At 41.0% G+C, this 26,101-nt stretch overlaps 4 protein-coding genes across 8 annotated transcripts; 1 reads left to right on the forward strand and 3 right to left on the reverse strand.

Moving 5' to 3' along the window:
- Positions 1-191: 191 nt before the first annotated feature.
- On the forward strand, positions 192-2,159 carry LOC100118134 (phosphopantothenate--cysteine ligase). Its single transcript, XM_031927881.2, has 7 exons — positions 192-435; positions 574-770; positions 855-985; positions 1,055-1,152; positions 1,227-1,441; positions 1,537-1,719; positions 1,798-2,159. Exons 2-7 carry the CDS (start codon positions 642-644, stop codon positions 1,972-1,974), a joined length of 933 nt encoding a protein of 310 aa, XP_031783741.1. The 5' UTR covers positions 192-435; positions 574-641; the 3' UTR covers positions 1,975-2,159.
- On the reverse strand, positions 2,020-6,016 carry Vps16a (vacuolar protein sorting 16 homolog A). The gene is given in 16 exon segments (NM_001159895.1): positions 2,020-2,386; positions 2,458-2,561; positions 2,645-2,741; positions 2,840-3,087; positions 3,177-3,320; positions 3,392-3,553; positions 3,623-3,757; positions 3,827-3,971; positions 4,040-4,167; positions 4,238-4,616; positions 4,701-4,876; positions 4,949-5,076; positions 5,140-5,284; positions 5,360-5,488; positions 5,561-5,747; positions 5,839-6,016. Coding segments are annotated over 16 exon segments (2,508 nt in total). The 5' UTR covers positions 5,895-6,016; the 3' UTR covers positions 2,020-2,241.
- Positions 6,017-8,591: 2,575 nt separating this feature from the next.
- LOC100118209 lies at positions 8,592-25,680 on the reverse strand. Of its 5 annotated transcripts, XM_008205232.3 has the most exons (25): positions 25,351-25,680; positions 23,098-23,280; positions 22,883-23,023; positions 22,455-22,490; positions 21,720-21,902; positions 21,501-21,644; positions 21,001-21,315; positions 20,612-20,926; positions 20,328-20,510; positions 20,126-20,257; positions 19,727-20,041; positions 19,338-19,667; positions 18,943-19,263; positions 18,687-18,869; positions 12,394-12,525; positions 11,936-12,259; positions 11,654-11,842; positions 11,445-11,582; positions 10,922-11,032; positions 10,573-10,670; positions 10,283-10,499; positions 9,898-10,221; positions 9,493-9,816; positions 9,203-9,385; positions 8,592-9,134 (listed from the first exon to the last, which is right to left on the reverse strand). In XM_008205232.3, the coding sequence occupies exons 1-25, from the start codon at positions 25,652-25,654 to the stop codon at positions 8,947-8,949; spliced, it is 5,313 nt and encodes a 1,770-aa protein (XP_008203454.2). In that variant the 5' UTR covers positions 25,655-25,680; the 3' UTR covers positions 8,592-8,946. The 5 variants fall into 5 exon arrangements, with proteins under 5 accessions (XP_008203454.2, XP_008203455.2, XP_008203456.2 ...); XM_008205233.3 differs by lacking the exon at positions 22,455-22,490; XM_008205234.3 differs by lacking the exon at positions 10,922-11,032.
- Positions 12,997-16,499, reverse strand: LOC116738533 (uncharacterized protein DDB_G0284459-like). The gene is made up of 2 exons (XM_032597969.1): positions 14,815-16,499; positions 12,997-14,345 (listed from the first exon to the last, which is right to left on the reverse strand). The coding sequence occupies exons 1-2, from the start codon at positions 15,176-15,178 to the stop codon at positions 14,311-14,313; spliced, it is 399 nt and encodes a 132-aa protein (XP_032453860.1). The 5' UTR covers positions 15,179-16,499; the 3' UTR covers positions 12,997-14,310.
- Positions 25,681-26,101: the final 421 nt, after the last annotated feature.

The raw sequence follows: 26,101 nt of genomic DNA on the forward strand, positions 1-26,101 counted from the left end.
TTTTCTTAAATTTTTTTTTGTCCAAATAATATTGGATCACTGTGAATTTGTTAATTATTTGTACAACAAATTATGATAATGGTTGACATTATTGATGAATTTCTATTTTTGCATTTTGCGTGCTTTGATCATTTTTTTCTTAAATAATTATTATTTTCCTAAAGAATTGTACTTGGAGTACTAATTGATCATAAAAGTATTTTCTAATGAGAAATGAAAATTCTAACCTACAAATCCTACTGTGATTCTTTTCTATATCAAACAGTTCTTCCACTTGATATCCGTAATTCAGTAAGCAAATGCGCCATTTAAAGTTAAAAAAGTTTTGTAAAAATTAATATAGATCAGGATATTTTTAAAAATCGTATAAATATTAAAAATAAAAGAACATTTCTTAAATAGAATGTTATAAATTGTATATGAATACATATGTTGGTATGTATAGATTTTTATCATGAAAATTTGTATGGCTTATTTACAAAATGTCATGTGATACACAGCATATGTTGTTGATAAGCAACTTTGAAGTGACTCAAAATATTTTTTACTTTTGATTACATAATTCTGTTGCAGAATCTATTATCTATATATACCTACATCACTGTCAAATAGAGATTATTTCTTAATTTTACTACTATAAAATGACTACAGCTTGGGAAGAATTTTATGCTAAAACTCCAAAACCATCAAATCTAGATGAAAATGAAAAGCTATTAAATCAGTTTATTGCATTTCATGCTAAGGAAAATACAAAAGTAGTTTTAGTAACAGTTAGTATGAAATATTTGAAGCTTACATTTTCGATAAACTATGAATGTAGTTTAAAATTTTTGTAAATTCAAATTTTTATGTAGAGTGGAGGTACAACAGTTCCATTAGAACACAATACAGTGCGCTTTGTTGACAATTTCAGTGCAGGAAGTCGAGGTTCAATTTCTGCAGAGAATTTTTTGCAACGTCACTATGCTGTCATTTTTATGTATAGGTATATGAATTATCATATTATGTAAACTTAACACATTTGATATGAACACATACATTTAAATAATTGCAGAGTTAAATCTCTGGAGCCTTTTTCAAGGCACTTTGTTGGAAGTAGATTGTTAGATATGTTAGAATTGACCACAACAAATGATACTCCATCAGTATCAGGTATCTAAATGTAATTTATTTTTTATTTTATTTTATTCAACATAATTTTGGCACAACGATCTAAATTTTTATAGTCACACCACAATATGTGAATAAGATATCTGATATTTTGAAAAAATATAAAGATTCGTTAAATCAGAACATGCTTTTAAGTATCAGCTTTACAACTCTTTCTGAATATCTTTGGCTTCTGCGAAGTGCTTGCCAAGCACTAACTGTTTTGGAAAATAGAGCTATGTTATATTTAGCTGCTGCTGTATCTGATTTCTATATTCCTTCCAATGAAATGGCAAGTTTTTTACCAGTACGATTGGTGTTGTATATTTGATTGCTGTATACAAACCCTAAACTTATAGACAAACGAATTTCTCTTGAATCTTTCAGGCTACCCACAAAATTCCGTCAGATGAACCTCCTTCAGTTCATCTTAAATTAGTTCCCAAAGTATTAGAACCTCTTGTTAAATTGTGGGTTCCAAAAGCTTTTGTGATATCATTCAAACTTGAAACAGATGAAAGTATTTTAATTTCCAAAGCAAGAGGTGCTTTGAGAAAATATAGTCACAGTGTAAGCAAATCAAAATATTTAATTTTTATAGTGAAAAATGGTATTTTGGTAGCTTTTCTTATTATATTTCTATTTTAGCTTGTAATAGCAAATATGTTACAAAATCGCAGAGAGCAAGTTGTTATTGTTAGCAAAGATAATCAAGAAACATTATCACTAACAAGCAAACAGCTTCAAAATGGAGAAGAAATTGAAAAGTATATAGTAGATTATCTTGTTGAGAAGCATAAGGACTGGTTAGACACAAAACTGTGATAAATAATAGACTTGAACAAAAATAAAAGGAAATATGTGGAAATAGAAAATTACAATGATTTTTTTATTATGCAAATCAAGTTTTGGTTGTGGTATGTTTATAAATTTTATAAATGCAATGTTATATAAATATTAACAATATTTTGAATACACAAAATAACGAAATAAAATAATTTTTGTATGTATATTTACAACTTATAAGTAATAGATACACTTACACCTATCCTTAAAAATATAAGCAACGTTCTTTTTTAATTTTGCAGTTTATCACTTTCCATTTTTTAAACGTGCCATCATGGCACTAACTTTCTCTTGCAGTCTTCTGTCACTTGCATTACAGTGAGATAACACATAAGACATAGCAACCAAATCTTTTTGCTCTAGTGCAGTTTGTGCTGCTTCCAGCAGCATGCTAAAATGAATCAGTAAAGAGTGTCACTATTCAAATTTAAATCTTGTTTATAAATATTTTCTAATACTTACTCTAATTTCACAAAATACTTGACTTTCAACTCATCTTTAACACGAGTGAGGTACTTTTTTGCTTCTGTTTCTTTCTTATACTTCAAGCATTCATCTATAAAAGGCTATGGAATAAAAAGAATATCCTTTAGATTTTTGCTTTTATATTTGAAAAATGAAATAATCAAGTTTAAATTAAGATATATACCTCATATCCAATAGGCGATTTTTTGCTCTTTGAAAACTTTTCTAACTCTGCCCACAGACCTTTTTCAGCTAGACACTGAATTCGTAACCACCAGTACCTGTGTAAAAAATTATTTAGTCCTATATTGATTCCAGATCAACAACTTTAATGTTTGATAATTTTTCAAACACTAATATTAAGGTAAAATATCTTTACCTTCGATCTGGGAATTTGTATTCTGATCTCAATTTGTCAGCTAACTTAATTTCATTATTTAGTAGTAAAATTTTTACTGTATCGTGAAGAGGTTTCCCTACTACAGATTCATGTAAAGTTTCTTCTAAAGATCGCTGATATCTCAATAATTTTATTTGTTCATCTGTCAAACTTGCATTTGTATCACAACGTGCTAACTTGAAGTTGTCTAATGCTGATTGCAGCATTGCATCTCTTGAAGTTAAATTCTGAACGAAAAAACAAAATGAATTCTGAACGTCAAAATCTTTCTATTTGGAAAATTATAAAGTATATAATAATGATCAATATTTTTTACCTGATAGCTTTCTCTTACAAACCAAAGCGCTTGTGAATAATAGTCGTCATACTGATTATAAATATCACGCAGTGTTTCCCTGTTATGATTCTGGCAATATTTTATATACAATGTCATTGCTAGTGGGCAATGCATAATGGCCATCTAAAAAACATTCCCTTATTTGTATGTGTCTTTGACATGAATTATTTATTATTATTTATATACTGATTTACCTGAAAATCTGATAAAGGCATGTGTTCCCTTAAGTGTAAAATCACTGTATAAACTAAATCTGTGTTACCACTTTCCACAGCTTTTTTAAGTGCTGCTTGTTCTTCTCCTAATCTCAGAAGTAAAGGTACTTGAAGTTGAGCTTTTGGTTCATAGTCAATCAACTGAAATATTAATAATGTTATTAGATTAAATATTCTGATATTTTAAACTGATACTGAACGATAATTTACCTTTATAGCTAATTGTTTACGTCCGCAATCTGCAGCTCTTACTGCTATTTCACTATAAGATACACCTGGAGTATATCCCAGTTTATCAGCAATTTCTTCTGCTATTTGCTCTTTGTCTAACGAAGTCTGTTTCACCTACATTTTAAAAGATTGATTAGTTATCTTTTTTCGTAAAATTTATAACACCAATTAGTAATTATGAACCTTGTAACAAGCCCAGTGAGCTAAAATCCTACTCTCTCCATCAATTTCTGATAGTTGAAGATGCCTTGCAATTTGGATACCAAGATAATAGTATCTTCTTGCTACCAATCTATCCAGCATTACTTGATGTGTCAGCATGTTTAATCTGTTTAGTGATTACAGTATTTATTAATTTCGCGACTGATTAATTCAATGAAATTATAATAAACTTACTGTATGTGAGTTAGAGGAATACCAATTTTAGGATGTCTTATGGCATTCAAAACTCTCAAAGTTTTGCACATGTTCACATAGTAATCAGGATTAATGTTTCTACTAAAACCTTTTCCAAACTTTGCAGCCTAAGGCAAATTAATTAAAATAATCAGTTAATAATGTGAAAAAATATTAAGAAAACCCATTTTGACTTACTCGTATAAGAAGCTTTTGTGTTTGAAAATCGAATTCGTGACTTGCAGCATTAATGCAATCTGTAACTGCACTGTCTAATTTATCTTTAACCAAATCGATATAACTGTCAGCTTTGTGACTCTTTTTTTGAAACTGCTTGGAAGCCTCTAGCAGGTAAGATGCAGCATCAGTGGAGTTGATTCTAAATATTTTCTGCACAACATTAGGAACTTTTTGAATTATTTCATGAGAGAAGGCTGAAAGAACCCTAACACAATCGATCTCTGTTACTAAATGAACTGGACCATCGTAAGAGAAGGATATAGTTTCTCCTCCTTTCAAACAGCCAATTATCATCATAGTTCTGTCCCAACAACAAACAACTGCCTCAGAACCACACCTATAATATACAATAAACATAAGTTTATAAACGTATTTGAAATATTATAATGAAAAAAATAATTATGATAAGAAATTGTCTTACCATGCCATATCAGTAAGTGGATCTTTCATATTCGTAGCATACTCATAGTATTTTTCCTTCAAATCAACTGAACCCAGATATAAATGGCCTGTATCTGAATACAAAGCTATGTGCCTACTGTTGGCAGAAACAGCCATTGCACTGACCCCATTTACTTTATTATTAAAAAGTTTGTGCTAAAATACATTAATCTGTTCAAATCAATAATTCAAATTCAGTTCTTATAAATAATGTCATAAGATGCTTACAAAAGGTATAGAAATTGGTGTTTGGTAAGAATGATGAAGTAAATGTATTCCATCATGGTTTGCTATCACAACTTGACTATCTCGCTCTTGACGAACAACGCACCAGCTATGGATTACACCACCAAATTCTGTAAAAATTTAAAATTCTGTTTAAAACAAATTTCAGTATATTTAATTTGTTTGCAACTTACTAGGCACGTCTGAAAATTTTCTAACTTTTGGCTCTGAGACGTTGTTGACTAGAAAAATACGATTAGCAGATGTCAGAATGGCAACACCTGTGCCATTTAGACTAGGAAAGAACTGAGCTTCTACAACTTTAGTTTCTTTTGCCTCCTAAAAAAAAACCAAGATAAAAATCAATGATTTATTGCTAGAAATACCAGTGAATATTCAAATGTTTGAACGTACTTCTCCCATACTAAACGTGTGCTGATAATTGCCAAACATGTCATATATCAGAACCATTCCATCTTCTTGTATACACAGCAGTTCTTCTTGGTGTGACCAACCAAGAGCCACTAGTTGACCACTACTCCACTGATGAAGAGGGGAAAAAGTTTTAATGACGTTTTGAAAAGAAAAGCTATAATAATCTAGCCTCGTATTCACCTGCATTTTTGCCATTAAATTTCCAGATGAAGAGTAGAAGGAAATAATGGTTTTGGCCGATCCCTGCACTTTGACACATTTTTTCGGATTCCTGGCTATTGCAATCGAACCTCCGTAAGGAGCAGCAATAACTAAATTGTCGGAGCTAGTTTCGAGTTGAAAATTTAGTGGATAGATCTCAAATTTCCTAAGGTACAAAAAAATCACAAAAATTCGTAAAAATCTATGCTTGTTGTCGAAGTCGAAGTTTATGATCGACGATTGTTATTGATACTTGCCGAAAGTAGATGTCCCGTCCCAGCGGGAACCAATCTGCTGTTAGCATAACCGACATGATCGGGATTAGCTTTTTCAAAAATTCAAATAAAAAAGAGTCTCCGCGTTCATTAGCACATTTTCGCGTACACAAGTCAAACTTTAATTTTACACAACATCAAAACGCCCAGCTGATCAGCTGTCACCCAACCCAACCCTAATTGCATTGCAGACGAGAAATTGAGTCATTCTGTGCAGATGGCGCTACGAGTAATTCGAGCGGGAGATTTAAATTCTGGAGAATCGAATGAAAGAATGGCAACATTTTTCGTATTATATAAATTATGTTTATTTTGATATTTAACAACCTTAAATCTATTGGAGATTTGATACTTTGGGATATTTACATGCAATTTTACAAAGTTCACGTGTAGCAGATAATGTATATAGGTGATAGGGAACAGACATGGTTTTGCTATATACATATAAATACTTATATATAGTAGGAAATAGCATAAGAATACGTTATGTAACAATTTTTTGCTGATTTAGTACCTCCAGGCCCTAATATTATTAATTAAAAATTCATATGTTGAGTAGTTTTTAAAACGGCAGCTCTCCAATATGGCGGCTCAAAGGATAAAGACCTAACCTAATGTACGGGCATTGGAGTACATGAATTACAGTCATCATGAATCTATTTTGATTTTGAAGCATTATCTCTCAACTCTATTATGATTTTTGAGAAAACAATAAGGTTATTTTGTGTATTAACATTTACATGCGTTTATACATCTATATATATTTTCATCCTTCGTGCCGCCATATTGATCACGTGAGCTCTCAATCGTTTAAACGTATCATTAGCAATCCAAATTTTCAAAACCATATTACTTAACAAATATTGCACTAAAAATCGTAACTTTTGTACTTTTGTGTAAGATTTATTCTTAACTTTATTTTAAAAAAGGTTTTAAAAATCATGTCTCTTCCCTATTAGAAAATGTTTAAACTGTGAAAATCAATTTACAAAACCATGTACACATATAATTATATTTAACAATATGTATTACACAATCGACGTTACGTAATTACGAATTTCTTCGTATATGGTTCTTCAAGTGTTAAACTTTTTTTATATCATTTATACAGAAAAGTATCGTTTAATGACTTTTACACGAGTGTATATATATATATATATAGGTATGAGTATCTGCGCGCATACCTTGTATACTGTCCCTGATGAAAATGATCGATTGAAAACGATTCAAACAATTTCCAATAAAATAAGTGATTCAATTTGGGACAATTATGGAATTTCCCATTAAAATCAATTTTATTCAATCATTTTCAATCGGCCAGCTTGAGCAGCAGGGACATTCAAACATAATGTAATATTCATCGTGTATTTTGAACAGACGAAACTTTGGTTACACATCGCATTAGACTAGCAACATTAATTTTTCTAGTTTATATAATATATTATATAGGTACCTTTTTGTCATCAACACTGCGATCGACCATACAATATAAGAGTATATATTTTTCGAATCGTCAACTATTACAACTGTTGGAAACGTATAGTCAATTTTTTTTTTTTACATCAGATACACTTATAATTACTTTGTAATAAAAAAAAGTTTGTAGTCTGAGATGCAATATATATGTATATATGTAGTGAGCCGTGCCAATAAGCGTATTATTTCAGCGAACCGACGACTTGGCATCGATTCGCCCCGACGCTCTGACACTGATTATATATATATATATATACACACACACACACACACACACACACAGAGCAGCCGTGCAAATAAGAAAAAGTGTCTACATCTATACATAGACTCGTGAAGATCGCTCGGTTCGAAAATAACGATGATCGATTTAATTATTCCGATAAATAAATTTTTCGAACAAAAATCGTTGTAAATGTTATACTTTTGCACGGCAGCGCGTATACGTATTTATATATGCACATACATATTGAGAAATCCGTGGGTCATCCTTGAGCGATATTTACTATAGGTTGGAACGAGAGAGAGAGAGAGAGAGAGAGAGATGACTATTTTTAAACGTTGTGCTGACTACAAAAGTTACTTAAAATACAATAAAAAATGAACGAGAGAGTTATAATAATTATTGTACATTTTTTGATGTTATAAACTTGACGGGTATGAGGACGTATAATTTATATATAATTCTGTCGTCTTATAATTTGTTAACGATTATGACGATCATATAACATAAGAGTTCATAAGAATACATGGCAGCGGCAGCAGCATAATCACGATGAGTGTGTGTGCGTGCGGGTGTGTTTATATATATATATATATATATATAGACATTTACATATGTGCTCGTTGGACTTGCTTTAGCAACGTGTATATACACGTGTAATACGCACAAAAATAAACGAGCCCCAGCAAGATCGATTTCAAAACAACATGTCGTTGATGTATGTATTATGTGTATATTATATTAAAAATCATAGGTCAGTGCAGCGGTGGTCCCAAAATCGCTTGACTAGCAGACGTTGTATGCAAAGCACGTTATAATGTAATAAACAAAAGAAAAATTCCTTCTTCGATATATCGTTCCGCAGCTATCGGCTGTTTTATTATATAGGAATGTTGACACCCGAACAAGGCGGCTCGGCTCGTATAACAGGAGGCATCGCCTCCTGGGCCGAGAGCTTCTCCGAGTGTTCGTATCCCCGAATCATATCGTACAAGCGAGTAAATAACGACATTCTACCGATCTGCAGTCAAATGGACGATTTTTTTTTTTTTGTTTTTTTTGTTTTTTTCATGGAATTTGCGCGTGTGATTATCAGAGATGGATATATAGAGGGTAGAGGGTCGTAAGATAGCCGCGGGCCGCATAGAGCGATCGAGAAAATTTAATAAACAGTTTTAGCATCAGAGTAGCATCAAAATGTATACAGAGAGAGAGAGAGAGAGAGAGAGAGAGAGAGAGAGAGAGAGAGAGAGAGACTATCGGAGAGAAGAATGAAGGTAGAGATAACGCTTGCGTGCTTTATCGCTTTTCTCGTATATTGTATATCAAATGTGTGCACAAGTAACATGTGATTCTTCGAGTATACGTCGAGCCTGCAGCAGCCGATGATGCGATCACGCTTGTTTGGGATGAGGAGCCGGCGGAGCTGGTTCCGTGCGGAAGCACGAGAGCAGGAAGCCCGTGTACATGGCGAAGAGTATCGCCACGGCTATCAGCATGTACATGTAGATGTTGAGCTCGGGCTGTCGGAAGCGGTTCTTGCGCAGCCACTCGAGCACGTCCTCCTCCTTCCTCAGGTCGCCTGTGCGGGTGTGACAGGGATCGGGGAATCGTTCGATTCTCGTTCGATGCAAATGTATCATACGTTACCTCTGTATATGCTGGGGAACCGCTTGCGGAAGTAGACTATCGCGGGCAGCTTGGTCACGCCCCACTTCCTCGCGTAGCGCGGATCGGCCATCTTGACGAAGGTGATGTCCAGGTTGTCGGTCTCGCCGTCGATGTTCTCCAGCCTCTCGTTCACCTCCTCGCTCTCCCTCGCGCCGTGCTCGTCTGCTCGGCAATTGTTTTTTTTTGTTTGTTTTTGTTTTTGTTTGTTTTTTTTCCGCCTCGTTACCGTCCCCTGGACCCTTTATTTACATTCTGTTTCCAATACTCACAGAAGAACACGGCGAGGAACTCGTTCTCGTCGAGCAGCTTGTCGAGCATCTTCTTGTTCACCTCCTCGATCTCGTTCTTGATCTCGAAGACGTCCTGGGAGGTGAGCCACTGGAGGATCTTGTCCTCCTGGGTGAGGTCTCCGTCGTAGATCAGGGCCGTCTTCTTGCGGAAGTAGACGAGCGAGGGCACGTTGAGGATGCCGTACTTCTCGGCGGCCTCGGGGGCCGACACCTTGACGAAGTCGATCCCGAAGAGATCGGCCTCCCCGTCGATCTTCTCCAGGGCCTCCATGATCTCCTCGCACTCGGGGCAGTCCTCGTCGTCTGCGAACGGCAATGCGGAGCTCGTCAACGTTTTCGACCCATCGATTCAGCGAAATCGAGCCTTGTGTTACAAATACGCACAGAAGAAGACCGCGAGGAAGGGCGACTCCTCGAGCAGCCTCTCCAGCATCCGCCCGTTCACCGACTCGATCTCGTCGGCCAGCTCGCGGTTGTCGTCGTCTATCAGCCACTCGAGCACCGACTCCTCGTTCTGAAGGTCGCCCTCGAACAGCAGCGGATTGCCGTTCCTGAAGTAGACCAGGGCCGGGAAGGTCTTGATGGAGTATCGCTTGGCCAGCTGGGGATCCTGTATCTTGACCATGTGGATCCCGAAGACGTCGCACTCGTCGTCGACCTTCTCCAGGCCCTCGAGGATCTCGTCGCAGATGAAGCAGTTCTGCTTGTCTATTTTTTCGCGGGAAATTAGTACCGATTTTCGAATCCATCCAACACGAGTGTAGCTTACAGAAGTAGACGGCCAGATACTGCGTGTCCTCGACGAAGGACTCGAGCATGGTGCGAGTTATCAACTCGATGCGATCCTCCGTCTTCTGCGTTATCAGCCACTGGAGCACCTCCTCCTCCTCCGCGAGGTTGCCCTCGAAGACGTTCGGTATCTGATTCTCGTAGTACACCAGCACCGGGAAGTCCGTCACTCCGTAGTCTTCCGCGACTTTGAAATCCTTGAAAAAAAAAAAATCAGTCATCTATCGCTCCTCTGCTAATTCTAAGATGCTCGCACCGTCACACGCTTACTTCGGTCTTTACGAAGGTGATGCCGTGTCTGTCGCAGTCGTCGTCGATGTTCTCCAGCTCCTCGAGAATACCAGCGCAATGCTCGCAATCATCGCTATCTGCGAAAAAAAAACTTAACAATCAAAAGCCAAGCCCTCGCGCCGCTCGATCGACTCGTGTTATTCACGAGTTCACAGTTCGTTAGTAGAAAAAAAAAGCACACCAGTTATCCAAAGAATAATAATAAAATAAAGTTGGCAAAGGAAAAGAAGCAAAGCTTTGCTTATCGTGGCGAGAAAAAAAAAAAAAAGATTGAAAAATAAAAGACGAGGAGAGATAATGGCGGTTTTCTCGGGGTTGATGTCTGTACCAGCGGGCGGCTCTTCCTCCTGTCCCTCTCCTCCGGCGAGCATCTGTTCCTTGTGGCGCCTCTGCTTGCGATAGGCTTTAGATTGGCATATGTCGCAGAAAGTTTTGTTCCCTACGGCATTAGCAGAGAGAAAAATAGTACAACCGAGACGATCGATCATGTGTCGTTCTCGAGCCTGCTGATAAATAGAACATAGACTGATATACACATTCGCGAGTATAAGGAGAAGTGTAAATTTTGCAAGTAAGTCGCATAGCGCTTGTTAAGGAATTATTGCCAATGAAATCGCCGGCAAAAAAGAAGCAGAAAGTGATAGACGTATTATTGTAATTCGAGCGCGCTCTTCGAGAGAGGTATATTGCTGTTGATTAATCGTGAGCGCAGATATACAGATAGAGATAGAAGAGAAAGACGAAAGACAGATTGTGTGAGCGTGAAAACGATGGATACATAGTATTTGCAGCAGGCTAGAGATACATTCCTGCTTGGCAGTTCGCAGCGGCCCAAGGTCTCTCAGACTTACAGAAGTACACGGCAAGGGATTCGGATTCGCGTATCATGTTGAGCAGGTCCTCTCCCTCCTTCTCCTCGATCATCTCGCCGGACGGATCCTTCTGGGTCATCAGCCACTGGAGGATCTGCTGCTCGTCGTACAGGTCACCTGTCGCACACATCAAACGAGGATCGTCAAAATCCTGCCGATTTTGGCGCACTAGTCAACTGTATACGTACCTGCGTAGATGACCGGTTCCTTAGAGCCGAGCTTGAAGAAGAGGATACCGGGCAGCGCGAACACGCCGTACTCCTTGGCCAGCTGCTTGTCGTCGATCTTGACGAAGTTGATCCCGGCGCCGTCGGCCTCGTCGTCGATGTGCTCGATCTCGCTCAACACCCGGCTGCACTGCTTGCAGTCGTTGCTGTCTGCATTGTAGACAGGCGTGTGCTGTACACTCATCTGCTCGCTCGTCTAGTTACAACGCTCGCGTCGCGTCGCGTCGCGTCGCCTATACTCACAGAAGAAGACGGCCACGTAGTCCGAGTTCTGTCGGATCTTCTGGAACATCTTGCGGTTGACCCTCTCGATGTGGTCGTTCAGCTCCATGTTCTCGGGGTTGGTCAGCCAGTCGAGGATCTCCTCCTCGTCGTCGATGTCGCCGTCGTAGTTGATGTACTTACCTTTGCGGAAGTAGGTGATGCCCGGAGGGTTGCGGAAGCCGTACTTCTTCGCCATCAGACGGTCGCTCATCTTCACGATCTTTATCCCGTACTCCGAGGCCTCGTCGTCGATCAGCTCGATGTGCCGCAGGATCCGAGGACTCTCGGGCTCCTCATCCTTGTCTGTCGGTCGTTAGGTCAACGGGAAACAAGTTTCATCAGAGCCTCGCGCCGACACTTGCGCGTTTGGGATGAGGAAGTATATAGGTATACGAGGAGGAATGAGCGGATTATCGTATGAGTGTGCAGATCCTTACAAAAAACGACGCCGAGAAATTCCTTAGTTTCGATGTACTTGGCGAGGGTATCTCGGTCGATCTCTTCGATACTCGCGTCATTTTTCTGCCTCACCATCCAGTCCAAGACTTCGGCTTCGTCGAGAAGATTACCTGAGATTAAGAAGATATACCACGCATTATTTCTTTTTTGTTTTGTTTTTCAATTCACAGCTAGACGGAGAATCGAGTTTTTTTTACTTTGGAAGGCGAGACTCTGTTCTGAAATGGCTTTTCGACGTGTGTGTGTGTATTAAACGTAACATATATAGGTACTTAATTCATGTGCTGAAAATAATGATGGACTCTTCGATCACAGATTATCTTCTCCACGATATGCAGCGCAATCGTTCGGGTTCTTGTCATGCGTATGTAAATAAATCAGAGGCTTGTGTTTTTTTTTGTACTAGGAAAGTTGTTTCTTTATTGCCGTTATTATCGAACTTCAAAATTGTTTACATTATATAATAGTAATATATTTATAATAATATTCCAGTCGACGTAGTGTTTTACGTTTAAGTATTTGGCACTTCGTTTCTAAATAAATAAATATATTATATTCTCGTATATATATATAACCATGTCTACTTTTGTGTGTTTCACATCATGCGCGTATAATCGTTTGTTTTTTTTTTTTATATTCTCACTCTTATATGACGAAACACACACAATAATAATGGTCGTCGTCGGTTAAAATGCTTATAGATTATATTCGTACAATTCATATAATAACAATAGTATTATACAACAATGACAAGTGTACAAAGTTATTACGTATAGAGTCGGTTCGATTCCCGGCAATTAAAGGCAACGCAGTTTGCAAAATCGTCTCCATTCATCCGCTCACTGTGTTCATATGTATATATATTCGTAGCAATTAGTTAACATATAATAACAGTTTTTTCCCATCGTTTTGGTTCAACAACAATAAAATATAAATATATTTATAACAGCAATTGAAGTATATAAACATCGTGTGTATCGCCGAGTCTCTCGATCGGTGAACAATATGTCATATTATTTGACAAATATATAAGTGACAACGAGTAATGAATCGATCGATTTCTTCCTGTTCGTAACTTTTGGTTTTGTTGATTTTTTTTTAAAAAGCGTTAATCGAGTGTAATTTTTGAAAGACATTAAGTAAGTTCAACGCAAAAAGAAAGCAATAGTTGTTTTTGTTTTTTTTTTTTTTAATGAAAAAAAAAACGAGAATTAGTGTTTCAGTTATCAATTTCCTGCGAAAGAAATCGCAGCGCGAATGTGATGTGCAGTAATGAAAACTAGTCGATTGTTACAAGATATTATAAAGATTATTAATCATGGCAGTCGCGCGTGTGAGGAGAAAGAAAGAAAAAAAAATAATAAAAAATGCATCGTGACGAGATATATGAACGTTGTAGAAAAGAAAAAAGATAACAGTGGCTACAACACGTGAGTTGAAAATAAATCGATCGAACGTACAATAATATATACACGTGTGTGTTGGCAATTACGAGTAAAAACGTTGTATACAAAATAAAATGACAATCTCACTCTTGCGGTAAAAGTTATGTGTATAAATAAAAGTTGGCTCTACAGCGTACGAGTGAATTGTTGCTTGATGGTATGCGCCGAACGCAGTCGAGAAAATGTATTTGAAGGGTGGGGTGATCGATTGATGTCTCAGGGAGATGAGCTAATCGTGTTGTCTCAGTCAGTTTTTTCCGTAGAACGACGACGTGCGCATATGTATCCATGACCTATATATAGGTGTAGGTGTAGAGATACATACACACGCACACAGACACAAGAGAGAGAGAGAGAGAGAGAGATAGAGGTCGTCTCGAGCATCGCAGCATTGTGCATCGCAGGGTAGTCATTGCGGATTTAAGACTGCGCTCGCTCTAGCTTCGGCTCTTATATCTTCATGAAGTTGGGTAGGCCGGCAACCACTGGAAAAGCCGAGATAGAGAGAGATACATCGTGTCGATGATCAGCTGGTACTCGTCTTTTTTTAAAAGTATTGTTTTTTTTTTTTTTTTTTGTTTTTATATATGTTTTGAAAGCTAGCAGCGAAGCGCGCGGTCATCACACGTTAATCGTATATAATAAATAATAATTAATCATATAGGACACTAATACCACATGTGTACATCAGCAGACACTCACAGCCACGTACGGACTCACACGCTCCTTTCGCTCATGTTTTAGTGTACTTAGAGACTTGTACAGCCGCGCATATTTTATCTATATATCGTACAATTAATCTGCTTATACAAAAAGGCTTGTATAATAATAATAATAGAGCTTATAGAAAGATTGCTTGCTTTACGTTTGCAGTCTGCGCTGTAGAGAGATATAGAGCTAGAGAGATAGAGAGATATATGTTATATAACATTTGAGCTTAGTCGTGATAGTTACCGCTTCCGAAAAATCCCTTCGACTTCTTGGCCTTGGCCTGCTCTTTTTTCGCTTTCTCCGACGTCGTCGCCGTCGACGTTCTTACCGACGCCGACTGCAGGGTCTTACGGCTGTCCTTGGCCGAGAGCTTGTTTATGGGCTTGAGGGACGGCGGCGGTGTGCTGATGGTCGGCGTGATTTTCGGCCTCTTGCTGGTACTGCTGCTGCTGCTGCTGCTGCTGCTGCTGCTGGTCTTGTGCTGCAGCTTGGGTTTGCCGGCCACGGGACTGACCTTGGCCACCTTCGTGCTGCGCGTCACCTTCGACGGACAGCACTGGTACGGCTCATACGAGGGAATCGTGGGTTTCGCGCTTTTAGCACCCATCCCGATGTAGAAACAGCCGTCGCCTGCAGTAAGCAAATATACGAAAGTCAGACACAGCAGATGACCATTATGACAGTTAACGAGTCAAACAGAGGCAGAGTCAGTGAGAGAGAAAGAGATAGATAGGCAAAGTGAGTAAAGAGCTGCTTCCGTCGTTAATACAACTCTCTCTCTCTCTCTCTCTCTCGTATTAACGACGGAACGAGCGGATTATCAGTATAGATATCAGAGGATATGGTGGGAAAATCGGTTAGTGTCACGAAAAAATCTCTTGCAAAGACGTTTCACTTTCGATTCGATCAAAAAACGCGCGAGAAAAAGAGAGCAGCAAAAAGCTTAAATAACGTGCAATTGTTTGTTGTTGTTTTTTTTTTTTTGTGTTTTTCACCGAAACCGCTTCAACGACCAGCAAAGCTTTCGTATTTGCTTCCAGCAAGTCGATGAATCTTTCTTTAGAGCGTGTTAAGCTGTCATGCTTTCAATTCGTCAGAGAAAATGCTTGATTTTTTCTTTAGGTCTTTGCGTTAATTTGGAAGAAAAGATAGTGTTTTTCTAGACGTGGTATACACAATTTTGTTCATTTTTTTTTCTTTTTCGAATAATTTTGATCTATTTTTTTCTGATTTTTATCGAGACAGGTTTTGTTGTTTCCGAAAAATAAAAAAATAACGATTGCGAGTAATGGGTGTCCGAATTTCGGTATAACTTTGCCGGATTGTATATGATGGACGTGTCATGATTAAATACTGGATGATATCAACCGCGAAGCTAACTACAGGCGACAGGCTGCAACTATATGATATTTACAAATATAATCACATATATAGCCAATGTGAATATAATCCATCGGCTCGCTCGAAGAAAATACGCTTATTAACGATATTTCGTCAGGGCCAACTTTATGTATAACAGTAATGTATAATCGAACTTCCTCATCACAACGACATCGAGTGAGGCGATTATCTCATACAGACATATACATATGAATATTCTTTACATGCAAATTCGACAGTTAGTCAGTTACTAATTTACTTCGGTTAGACAAACTGGCAGCTATATCTAGTTCTATATCAACATAACAAAGGAACAACGTGATAATCGTGATTATGTATAAATTTTAATCAAACAAAATCGGTTGAGGGAAAGAAAACAAATTTATCTGTGCAGAAATTAACGCCCGTCGTCGTGGTCCTAATACTGAGATCATCCCCGACGAACTAACGCTAATGCACATCGTTCAAACGCTTTTTTCGTATGTAAAAAAGTAAAATAGGTTTGCACTCATTCCGCCTGGCAAGCCTAAATTTTTCTCCATTTCTCGCTATGTTACATATTATTATATATGCATGGTATATATAAAGATTTGTCTCTAGTTCTCAATTTGCTGAACAACCGAACCATCGATGTTCAGCCATAAAGCTTTCGCTGTTTTGTTTTAGTATAATACAAATTCAGATATGTGTAGGAATAAAAAATTTTCGCGATTTACTCCAAACAACTCAAACGTCTATCACACTTCGGTCTCACGTGATCCTCATCTTGCCTGTCAAAAGCGTTCGCCCGCTTTACCTTTGCCTACGAAATGTTTTATGGCTCTACTACTAGATGAATCATCGTCGTCATCGTCATCGTCGTCCTCGTCGTCCTCATCATCATCTTCATCATCGTCATCATCTTCATCATCATCCTCATCGTCGTCATCATCATCCTCACATTCTTTTGTATCATTCTCGTCATCATCTTCATCATCGTCGTCGTCGTTTTCTTCACTATCCTCTTCAGCTTCCTCATCATCATCCTCATCATCCTCGTCATCCTCATCATCCTCATCATCTTCGTCATCATCGTCATCATCGTCATCATCGTTATCGTCATCGTCGTCATCGTCATCGTCATCGTCCTTACTTTTTCTTTTACTTTTTTTATCTTCGACAGAGTCATCTTGAATCCTCTTCTTAATAATACGCTTATCAAAAGGTTTTTTACTTTTTGGAACTGTACGTTTAATTTTTGGAATTGTACGGGATTTACGAGTACGAGTACGATCATCATCGTCATCATCATCATCATCATTATCATCATCATCATCATCATTATCATTACCTGCGTATGAACAGCACGAATGTTCAGATCAGATTAAACGCAGAGTAAAATACTTAGATGCCTAGATTCGTTTTTGCTCTAATTCATTAAATCGTGTGATACATACATTTTAATACGCCCCTATGTATGGTTGTTTGGTGTATTTTAAAAAATCGATTTTTCTAAGTACAAGAATCGTTCTGCGCTGTTTTTAAAAGTACGATTTCAGGTATCGCTTAATCGGGGTGGTAAAATCGTTTGTTTTCTCAACTTATTCGGACAATCGATCGAAATAATTAAATTCAGTAAAAGAAGAAAGTCAGAACAGAAAATAGATGCGGGAGAAAAAAAGTGAAAGAAAAAAAGGAAAAGAAAAAGAATCAACAAAAAACAATAAAAGACGTAAGGATCAGGCACTTCCGAAGATTCAAAAAGTTAAGCTTTGGTTAACTTAAGCAAAGCTGCATCACTTTAAGAAAGTATAAAATATAAATTTGATTTTTGAAAAAAATTTGTGAGATCAAGAGGCGCTAGCTCGCTTTTATTAGCGACGCGATTCATAATAAATTGTAAAGACAATAATAATGCATAATAACGATAATAAAAGTAGAAAAAATAAATGCTTGGTAGCAAAAGAATTGAGAGAAACTGACCGCAGTGACTGCGCGAAAATGCGGTTTCTCCTAGTAAGCAGCTTTTCTTGCGCAACAAAGCATTTGTGCTAAAACCTTTGATAACAAAATAACGCTTAATATGTATGGTATTAGAATAAATTAAAAAATAAAAAAAAAGTTTTTTTTTAGTGCGCAAAAGTTGTGGTAATCCGCGATCACGGTGTGCGCGGTGGTGGCAACGTGATCGGCGTTATCACGATTGCTCGTGTTTCGTAATTATAATCCGGTGGTATCGCCACGATCGAGATTAGAGTCACAACGAACAGTACACCAGTGATAATAATCATCATTCTACAAATCTCCTTACTTTTTTGTTCGATTAGCCATTCCAGAACTTCGTCTTCCTTCTTAAGATTACCTACAAAAGTTACACACAGCAAAATCAGGATGAAGCTTATCAGTTTGCATTTCAATTCGCTTCCTTCTTTTTTTTTCCAAAATCCCATCGCTTAAGATACTTAAGTAAATGCATATACCCATGCTGATATTACTGTAACATCTCCTGAGCATCTCGAATACATATTCGACTATAGGAGATAAAAAGCTCACGAGAATGCTTGTAAGGTATAAATTCAAATTTTTTCGTGTGGACGTTATACTACTTGAGACTTTATACTCTGAACAATGGCAATAGGTGTACGTCTGGCAAAAAAAATTTGAGTCGGCATCGATTTGATGCTGTATCGCGAGGGACGTGCGCTGGTATTAACGGTATAAAATGTTTCACGAGTACAAGTAAATTCGAGACTTACCGTCGTACATGATGGGCACACCGGTTTCGTAGTAAACGAGCGCTGGGAAGGAGAAGATTCCGATCTCAGCAGCGAGTTTCGCATCCTTTGACTTGACAAACTGGATGCCATGTTTGTCGGTGTCGTCGTCGATGGTTTCAAGCTCTTCCAGGATCTCCTTGCATGATTCACAGTCATCGTCGTCTGAAAGCATGAGATGATCGACCGGTAAAGTTGAAGTCACGCGTTAAGTGTTCGGAATAGTAATCGTCCTTACAGAAGAATACAGCTAGATGTTCGACATCATTGATGAGGACCTGTAGAGTCTTTCTGTCGACGCTTTCGATGACGTCCGGTGTCGATGTGCGCAGGTCAAGAACCCAGTCGAGAATCTGCTCTTCGTGCATCATGTCGCCCGTGTAAACTTGGCGGAACTTGTGTCGGTAGAAGGCCAAAGCTGGCAGACTTGGCAGATCGTATTCCTTTTCGATTCCCTCGTCCGAGATTTTCACGAAGTCGATGTCTTTCTCTTCGCACTCCTCGTCGATGTTCTCCAGCTCTTGGAGAATCTTCTGGCTCTTCTTGTCTCCTTCTTTGTCTTGGAATGTAAAGGTGAAACGTTAACCAGGCCACCGAAGCTATTCACCGTAAACTATACGCACTTATACTTACAGAAGAAGACGACGACGTAGTCGTTCTCATCGAGAATGTTCTCCAACATCCTGGCGTTGACCTCCTCGATTTTGCCGGGGATCTCGAGAGTGTTCTCATCGGTGAGCCAGGAGAGCACTTCGTCTTCGTCTTCGATATCGCCCTTGTAAATGAGCGGCTCTTTGTTACGGAAGAAAGCCAAAGTTGGCAGGTTTTTGATTCCGTGTTTCTTGGCTAGGCCAGTGTCTTCGGTCGTAACGAAGACAATGCCGGTCTCGTCAAGTTCATCGTCGATGTTTTCCAACTCCTTGAGCACCGTCTCGCACTCGTCGCCGTCTTCGCAGTTTCCGCCTAGAATAATATGAGATATTACGATTTCGCAAGGTGTTTCGAATAAATCGCGGACTTACTGAAGTAGACAACGACGTATTCGTGCTCGTCGATGAGGTCCTTGAGAATTTCATCGGTGACTTCCTCGATGGTAGCGGTGTTCTTCTGCTCGATGAGCCACTTGAGAACCTCGTCCTCGTTGAGAAGATCGCCTTCGTAGAGCGCTGGGATCTTGTCCTCGAAGTAGACCAGAGTCGGCAGATGATCGATTCCGTACTCCTTGGCTTCAGCGTCGTTGTCTATGCGGATGATGACGATACCCTCCTTTTCCAGCTCGTCGTCGATGTTCTCCAGTTCATTCAGAATTCGAATGTCCTGCTTGTCGTCTTTGTCGTCTGGGATAACGGAAAGATTTCGATCAATTTTTTAGATAGCTATTGCGTGATGGGAAAAGGTCGTTTCGAACTGGGTATACTCACAGAACAGAACTGCGAGATACGGGGTGGTCTCGATGAGTTTTTCCATCATCTCGTCGGTGACCTCGGGAATCTCACTGTGTTTCTTCTGGTGCAGGAGCCAGCCCAGCAGTTGATCTTCGTTCATCAGGTCCCCTGAAACGGCAATGAATGGTGTTTACACGATTCGATTTTAAAGCTAAAACGTCTTGTTAATAATGCCTACCATCGTAAATATGGGGTATCTTCCTCTCGAACAACACCAGAGTCGGCAGTTGGTCGATGCCGTATTCCTTAGCCTCCTCGGCGTCGTCGATCTTGACGAAGGCGATGTTGTGCTCGTCACAGTCATCGTCGATGTTTTCGAGTTCTGCCAGAATTTTGGCGCTCTTCTTTTGGTCTTTGTCATCTGAAAATAGAACGGGGCATGAAGTTATTTTCAATCGGGGAGATCGGCTCTCTCGCACTCGAATAAGTCTTAGCTCAATGGATGATAGATATGGTACCGACAGAATAAGACAGCGACGTGCGGCATCTTGTCGATGACCATGTCCAGCATCTCGTCGGTGATGTCCTCGATGTGGTCGCTCTTCTGCTGGCTGTCCAGCCACTTGAGCACTTTCTCCTCGTCCTCGAGATTTCCCTCGAACAGCGTTGGGATACCCTTCTCGAAGTACAGCAGGCTCGGTATTTTTTCGATTCCGTACTCCTTGGCCTCCTCGGCGTTGTCGATTTTCACGAAAACCACTCCCAACTGATCGCACTCGTCGTCGATGTTCTCAAGCTCGTTGAGCACCCGCTGAGATTTTCGGTCATTGTTGTCATCTGGAAAATGATGGTGTGAGACATTCGAAGCTCGTGTTCAGACCTCGAACGTAGTAATATAATAAGCAACTTACAGAACAGAACGGCGAGGGTTTTTCCCTCCTTCACGAGACGATCCAGCATCTCGTCGGTGACGTCCTCGATCTCGTCCTTCTCCAGTTGCGACAGCAGCCACTCCAGAATTTCGTCCTCGTTCTGAAGATCGCCGTCGTAGACGTTCGGCAGTTGTTTCTCGAAGTAGACGATTGCCGGGATGGAGTCGATGCCGAACTCCTTGGCGGCCTTAACGTCGTCGATCTTGACGAATTGGATCCCGTGCTTGTCGCAGTCGTCGTCGATCTTCTCCAGTTCCGTGAGCACCTGCATCGAATCCTCATCTCCGTGATCGTCTAGATTCCAAAGAGAAGAACGTCGTCAGAGAACGAACAGTTGGAATTGTGATGATGATGATGATGATGATGACGATGATCAGATGGGATACGAAGGGTGGATTGGATGATAGTAGAAAGGGGGGAGGTAGAGAGCGATTACGATGTCGGCATGAGATAGGTGATAAAAAACCTTGAATACGAACAGAAGAGAACAACCAGATTGTCAATGTTGCCGATAAGGGTGGTGAGCGTCTTGGCCGTGACGTCCTCGATCACGTCCTCCTCGTCGCCCGTGCTCTTGTTCGCTATCAGCCACTCGAGTACGTCCTCTTCTCTGCTCAATTCCTCTGTACAGCGAAAGAAGCTGTCGATTGAGATCTATCTATGAAAGCCTATAACTGTGTATAAGCGTATAAACTCACGCTCGTAGACAATCGGGATCTGATGTCTGTAGTAGACCAGAACGGGAAGCGGTCCGAGATTGTACTCCTCGGCGAGTCGTTCGTCTGCGATCTTGACGAATCCGATGCCCAGCTGATCGGCCTCGTCGTCGATGTTCTCCAGCTCCTGGAGGGCTCTCGCGCACTTTTTGCAATCTGGCTTGTCTATCCCATTATAAACAAGAAATGAACGCGTTACTCTCTCATCCGCTATCCGCATCAGTCGCGGCTTCTCGTATATACGATATAGGTGTATAGATTACATATTATGCTACTGCTAATTCGAAAGAAACAAAGTCATTAATTCATAATAGTACTAGGAAAGTCAAAACAGTCCATCTACAGCAAGCAGTTGTGCGACTCGCTCAACTCTGCTATTCCTAAATAATACGGTGTACGGAAAAAGTCTCATTGTTCAGGGTCGGTGTTAGGATGAGCGGTGGATCGTTAACGACTACGGTGCTATTAATACTGTTATTTATTATCGTTAGACATATATATATATATATATATTACGTACTGCGTGTTATTGCGCTGTTAATATGCGTGCGACTATAGTCAGGACTTTGAAGCTGTGCTTGCAGCCCCTTGCTCTCAGTTTATATAACGATAAATGAGGAGACAAAGAGCAAGGGATGAAAGACGATAGTGTGTGTGTGTGTGTGTGTGTGTAACGCTTCTACCAAACGTTAACAATGTCATATGCTATATACTTACTAAAGTCGGCGCCAGCGCATCTCTCCGCTCCCGGACCTAATCACCCGCATTGGCGCACACAAAAAAACAGTTCACATGTGTGTATTATTTACAAGTCATTCCTGTCGGTTATCGTGATGTAATATTTACAAGAGATGAGTATGTACAGATATAGATAATTCAAGTTTAGTATCTTTGCCCCCCCCCGGCTGTTTTTTCTCTTTTGAAAATTGCGAGGGGGTAACGGATCGACTTGGATAATATGGCTGAAACGTCGTCATGCAACACTGAGGTTTGTATACAGAGACATGTAGATAATAGATAAGTGTTGAAGCGTTGTTTTTAAGAGAGTAAAGTATACATAGTGTAAGAATACAGTCAAGATTAGAGGGTGTGAGCGAGTGTGTCCGCATATGTACAGAGTATAACGGATAGAGTGCAAAACTTACAGAAGAGAACGGCAACAAAGTCGGCGTCTTCGACGATCTTGCTGAGGATCTTGGCGTTGACCTCCTCGATCCTGTCGGGCAAGTCCATGGCCTCGAGGCTCGTGAGGAACTCGAGGACGTTTTCTTCGTCCATCAAGTCACCTATTATAGCAGGTACACGTTGTTAAAATTTTCTCGAGAAAAGCCCCAACTTTCGTCCAGCTCGTTAGACTCACCCTCGTAGATGATGGGCTCCTTCTCGCGGAAGTAGGTGAGCGCGGGAAAGGTCTTGATGCCATACTGCTTGGCCAGCCGCTTGTCGTTGATCTTGACAAAGTCCACGCCGAAGGTGTCCGTGTCATCGTCGATTTTTTCGAGCTCGGCCAGCACCTTGTCGCACGTGGTGCAACTCCTCGCATCTGTCGGTAAAAAAGACTGAAGGAACTCCTCGACTCGGCCACGTGCGACGCGCTGGTCGTCGGTAACGCTTACGCCTTACGTAACGAGAAAGAGAGAGAGAGAGAGAACGCGGAGCAAGAAAAATAACGCACCCTCACAAACACGCGCGCGCGAGAGAGCACCTATTGTCGTCGCAGTAGCTCTTTCTCTCTCTCTCTCTCGCTTTTCATTCCGGGCGCGGGTATACGAAAATATACCGCGTCTCCTGCGCGGTATTTTTATTTCCGAATCGAACTCCGCTGACCTTTTTCCATGATTTCGCGCGCGAGATCGTCATGGTCAATTTTATAAATATAACGCGCGCGAGTATAATCGCCTCTCAATATTTATAGATATTACCGGGGAAGCGCGATATCGGCTGCTTCCTTGCTCTCTCCCGCGCCCGATTTCGACAGGTCCGAGAGCTCAGCGGGAGGAATATTCTCTCTCTCTCTCTCTCTCTCTTGATACATATGCCTGATGCAGAGAGAGAGAGAGAGAGAGAGAGAGAGAAGTCTCAATAAGACATTGTTCGAAAGACGTACACTTGTATTACTCGAGAGCGAGCTGTAGCAGGCCCGCTTATAACCAATGCGTCATTGAAATTCTTGGCAGTGCGCGCGCGCACTATCCGCGCCGAACTGCTCTCTGGGTCTATACCGCAGTCGCAGAGCCGCTGCATCGTAACGATCTATCGATTAAAATATTATTCTCTCGAGCTCGAGCGAGTGTCAATAATTCTGTCGAAAACGTCAGCCGCTCGGCTATTCGTATCGGGAGCGCATTATTTTTCATTTAAAAATACTCCGCGCGCGCTTCGCCTGGCCAAAAATTGTTTGCAGAGAGAGAGAGAGAGAGAGAGAGAAAAAACGCGCGTTTCTATTGAGAAATCGGCTGGGGAAAGAGTAGCTAGCTGCACAGAGAGAGAGAGAGAGCCGCCCACGCGAGTTGGCCCAAATCTGCCAGTAGCGCAGCAGCTGCTAAAGGCCGAACAATGCGAGCTCGAAAGAGAATCGTCTGCTCCGTTAAACGGATAGGAAGATCGTTCCTCGTCGGAAAAAAATCGCCAGAGGCTTGCTCGCTCGCTCGCGCGTACAGCAGGCTGGAAATAGCTGTGTCGGACGGAAGAGAGCTTGCGGAGAGAGAGAGAGAGAGAGAGACCGCGCGCGTAATACTGTTTCGGGATCGAGGCCGATAATTTCCCGGAGAAGAAGAAGAAGAAGAAGAAGAAGATGAAGAAGAAGAGGAGGAGCAGCGTATTCTTCGTTGCGCGGGTGCCGCGGTTGGGACACGTCGGAGGTATGCCCCCGAGCTCGTGTATTGGCATAGCGGAGCAAAGCTCGGCCACGGTCATTGATAGTCCCTTAAAAGCTCCCTCTATCTCGTCTACTATCATTAGAACCGAGCTGCGCTGAGCGGCTTTCGATCGGCGGTAAATCCTCGTCGTCGCGTTGCGTCAGCATAAATCAAGCGGCGATTCATCACTCACCAGCCTCGTCCTTGTCATCGTCAACAACAACACAGAGAGAGAGAGAGAGAGAGAGAGAGAGAGAGAGAGAGAGAGAGAGAGAGAGAGACGGGGGCAGTAGGAAAACAAAATCCGATCGGTCGCAGTGTGTAATAAGCTAGCGAGCGAGAGAGAGAGAAATTTCAAACGGCTCTACTATTTTTAGGGCAGTTGCGGCGCGCACACACGGCACCGGCGGCGGACGTCGAGTCGGTGGCGCCCGTCGATGTATTACAGAAACGATTTCGGCAGAGCGAAAAAGCTCGTCGAGAAAGTCTAGTAAACGCAGCGGTGCGCGGCTGGTGCAACCCGAGAAGCGGCTCCCCCTAATAGGAGCTGCCTCTCTCACTCTTGCACGGAGCTAATGTTCTCGGATTACCTCGGCAGCTTTTTCGGCGCTACGCAACAGCGACCAAAGAGAGAGAGAGAGAGAGAGAGAGAGAGAGAGAGAAAGAGCGAGCGAGAATAGACGCGACGCGGACGGCATAGGAACTGTGTGTGAGAGAGAGAGAGAGAGAGAGAGAGAGAGAGAGGGGGAGCTTACACCAGTAAACGGCGACAAAGTCCTTCTCCTTGAGGAGCCTCTCGAGCTGCTTGCTCGTCACCTCCTCTATGACGGGGTCCTCCTTGAGCTTGCCATGACCAGGACCGCCGCCGCCGCCGCCGCCTGGTTCCTTGCCGTGATGCTGCTGGGTGGGCTGATCCTTGGATGACGCGCGGAGAGCCGCGGACGCGGGCGAAGCACCGAACCACGTCAGAAGCAGGAGCAGCAGCAACAGGAGGAAGCAGCACCGTCTGTGTAGATGCTGGTGCTGCTGCCCCCTCGAAGCGTCGTTCGTCGTCGACATCGCCGCACTGACTGCTCTCGAAAGCTCTCTAGCTCCTCCTCGCCGCAAGCTCGAGCGCGCAGCGCCGAAAGCTATTTTTGCATTTCCTCTGCTCTCTCTCTCTCTCTCTCTGCGCGCACGAGGCTCCTTTACACGCCTATATGCTCGCGGGTTCATCTGTGTGCGCGCATTGTGTGTACCTGCTGCTGCTGCTGCTGCTGAGCTCAATGTCGTCGGCGGGGGTGTCTGTAGCCGCGAGTTTTACATCCATGTCGAGCTTAAAAATCGACGACGCGAAAAGCTGGAATGCTTATTCTTATGCATCGATATGCTTCGATTTCAAATTTCGCGCCATTTCAGATGTAATTAACGATCAAAGCTCCCGATTATCGATCCAGCTCGTTGTTTACAAGTACTGCTTCGAAGATAAAGTACAGGCAAATAACATTAATAAGAGATAAGCAAACA

The sequence above is a fragment of the Nasonia vitripennis genome, chromosome 3, assembly GCF_009193385.2.
Source record: "Nasonia vitripennis strain AsymCx chromosome 3, Nvit_psr_1.1, whole genome shotgun sequence".
Taxonomy (NCBI): domain Eukaryota; kingdom Metazoa; phylum Arthropoda; class Insecta; order Hymenoptera; family Pteromalidae; genus Nasonia; species Nasonia vitripennis.

What these genes read in the sequence shown, in the direction of transcription:
- LOC116738533 (XM_032597969.1), bottom strand. Translation starts at nt 15,178, where the DNA reads ATGGGTGCTAAAAGCGCGAAACCCACGATTCCCTCGTATGAGCCGTAC. An exon ending in GAAGGGATTTTTCGGAAGCG is followed by an intron (nt 14,346 to 14,814) that starts GTAACTATCACG and finishes CGGCTTTTCCAG; the next exon opens with TGGTTGCCGGCCTACCCAAC.
- LOC100118209 (XM_008205232.3), bottom strand. Translation starts at nt 25,654, where the DNA reads ATGTCGACGACGAACGACGCTTCGAGGGGGCAGCAGCACCAGCATCTA. An exon ending in GTATCTCGCAGTTCTGTTCT is followed by an intron (nt 20,042 to 20,125) that starts GTGAGTATACCC and finishes CCGTTATCCCAG; the next exon opens with ACGACAAAGACGACAAGCAG. An exon ending in ATACGTCGTTGTCTACTTCA is followed by an intron (nt 19,668 to 19,726) that starts GTAAGTCCGCGA and finishes ATATTATTCTAG; the next exon opens with GCGGAAACTGCGAAGACGGC.
- LOC100118134 (XM_031927881.2), top strand. Translation starts at nt 642, where the DNA reads ATGACTACAGCTTGGGAAGAATTTTATGCTAAAACTCCAAAACCATCA. An exon ending in GCTGTCATTTTTATGTATAG is followed by an intron (nt 986 to 1,054) that starts GTATATGAATTA and finishes AAATAATTGCAG; the next exon opens with AGTTAAATCTCTGGAGCCTT. An exon ending in TGAGAAAATATAGTCACAGT is followed by an intron (nt 1,720 to 1,797) that starts GTAAGCAAATCA and finishes TTTCTATTTTAG; the next exon opens with CTTGTAATAGCAAATATGTT.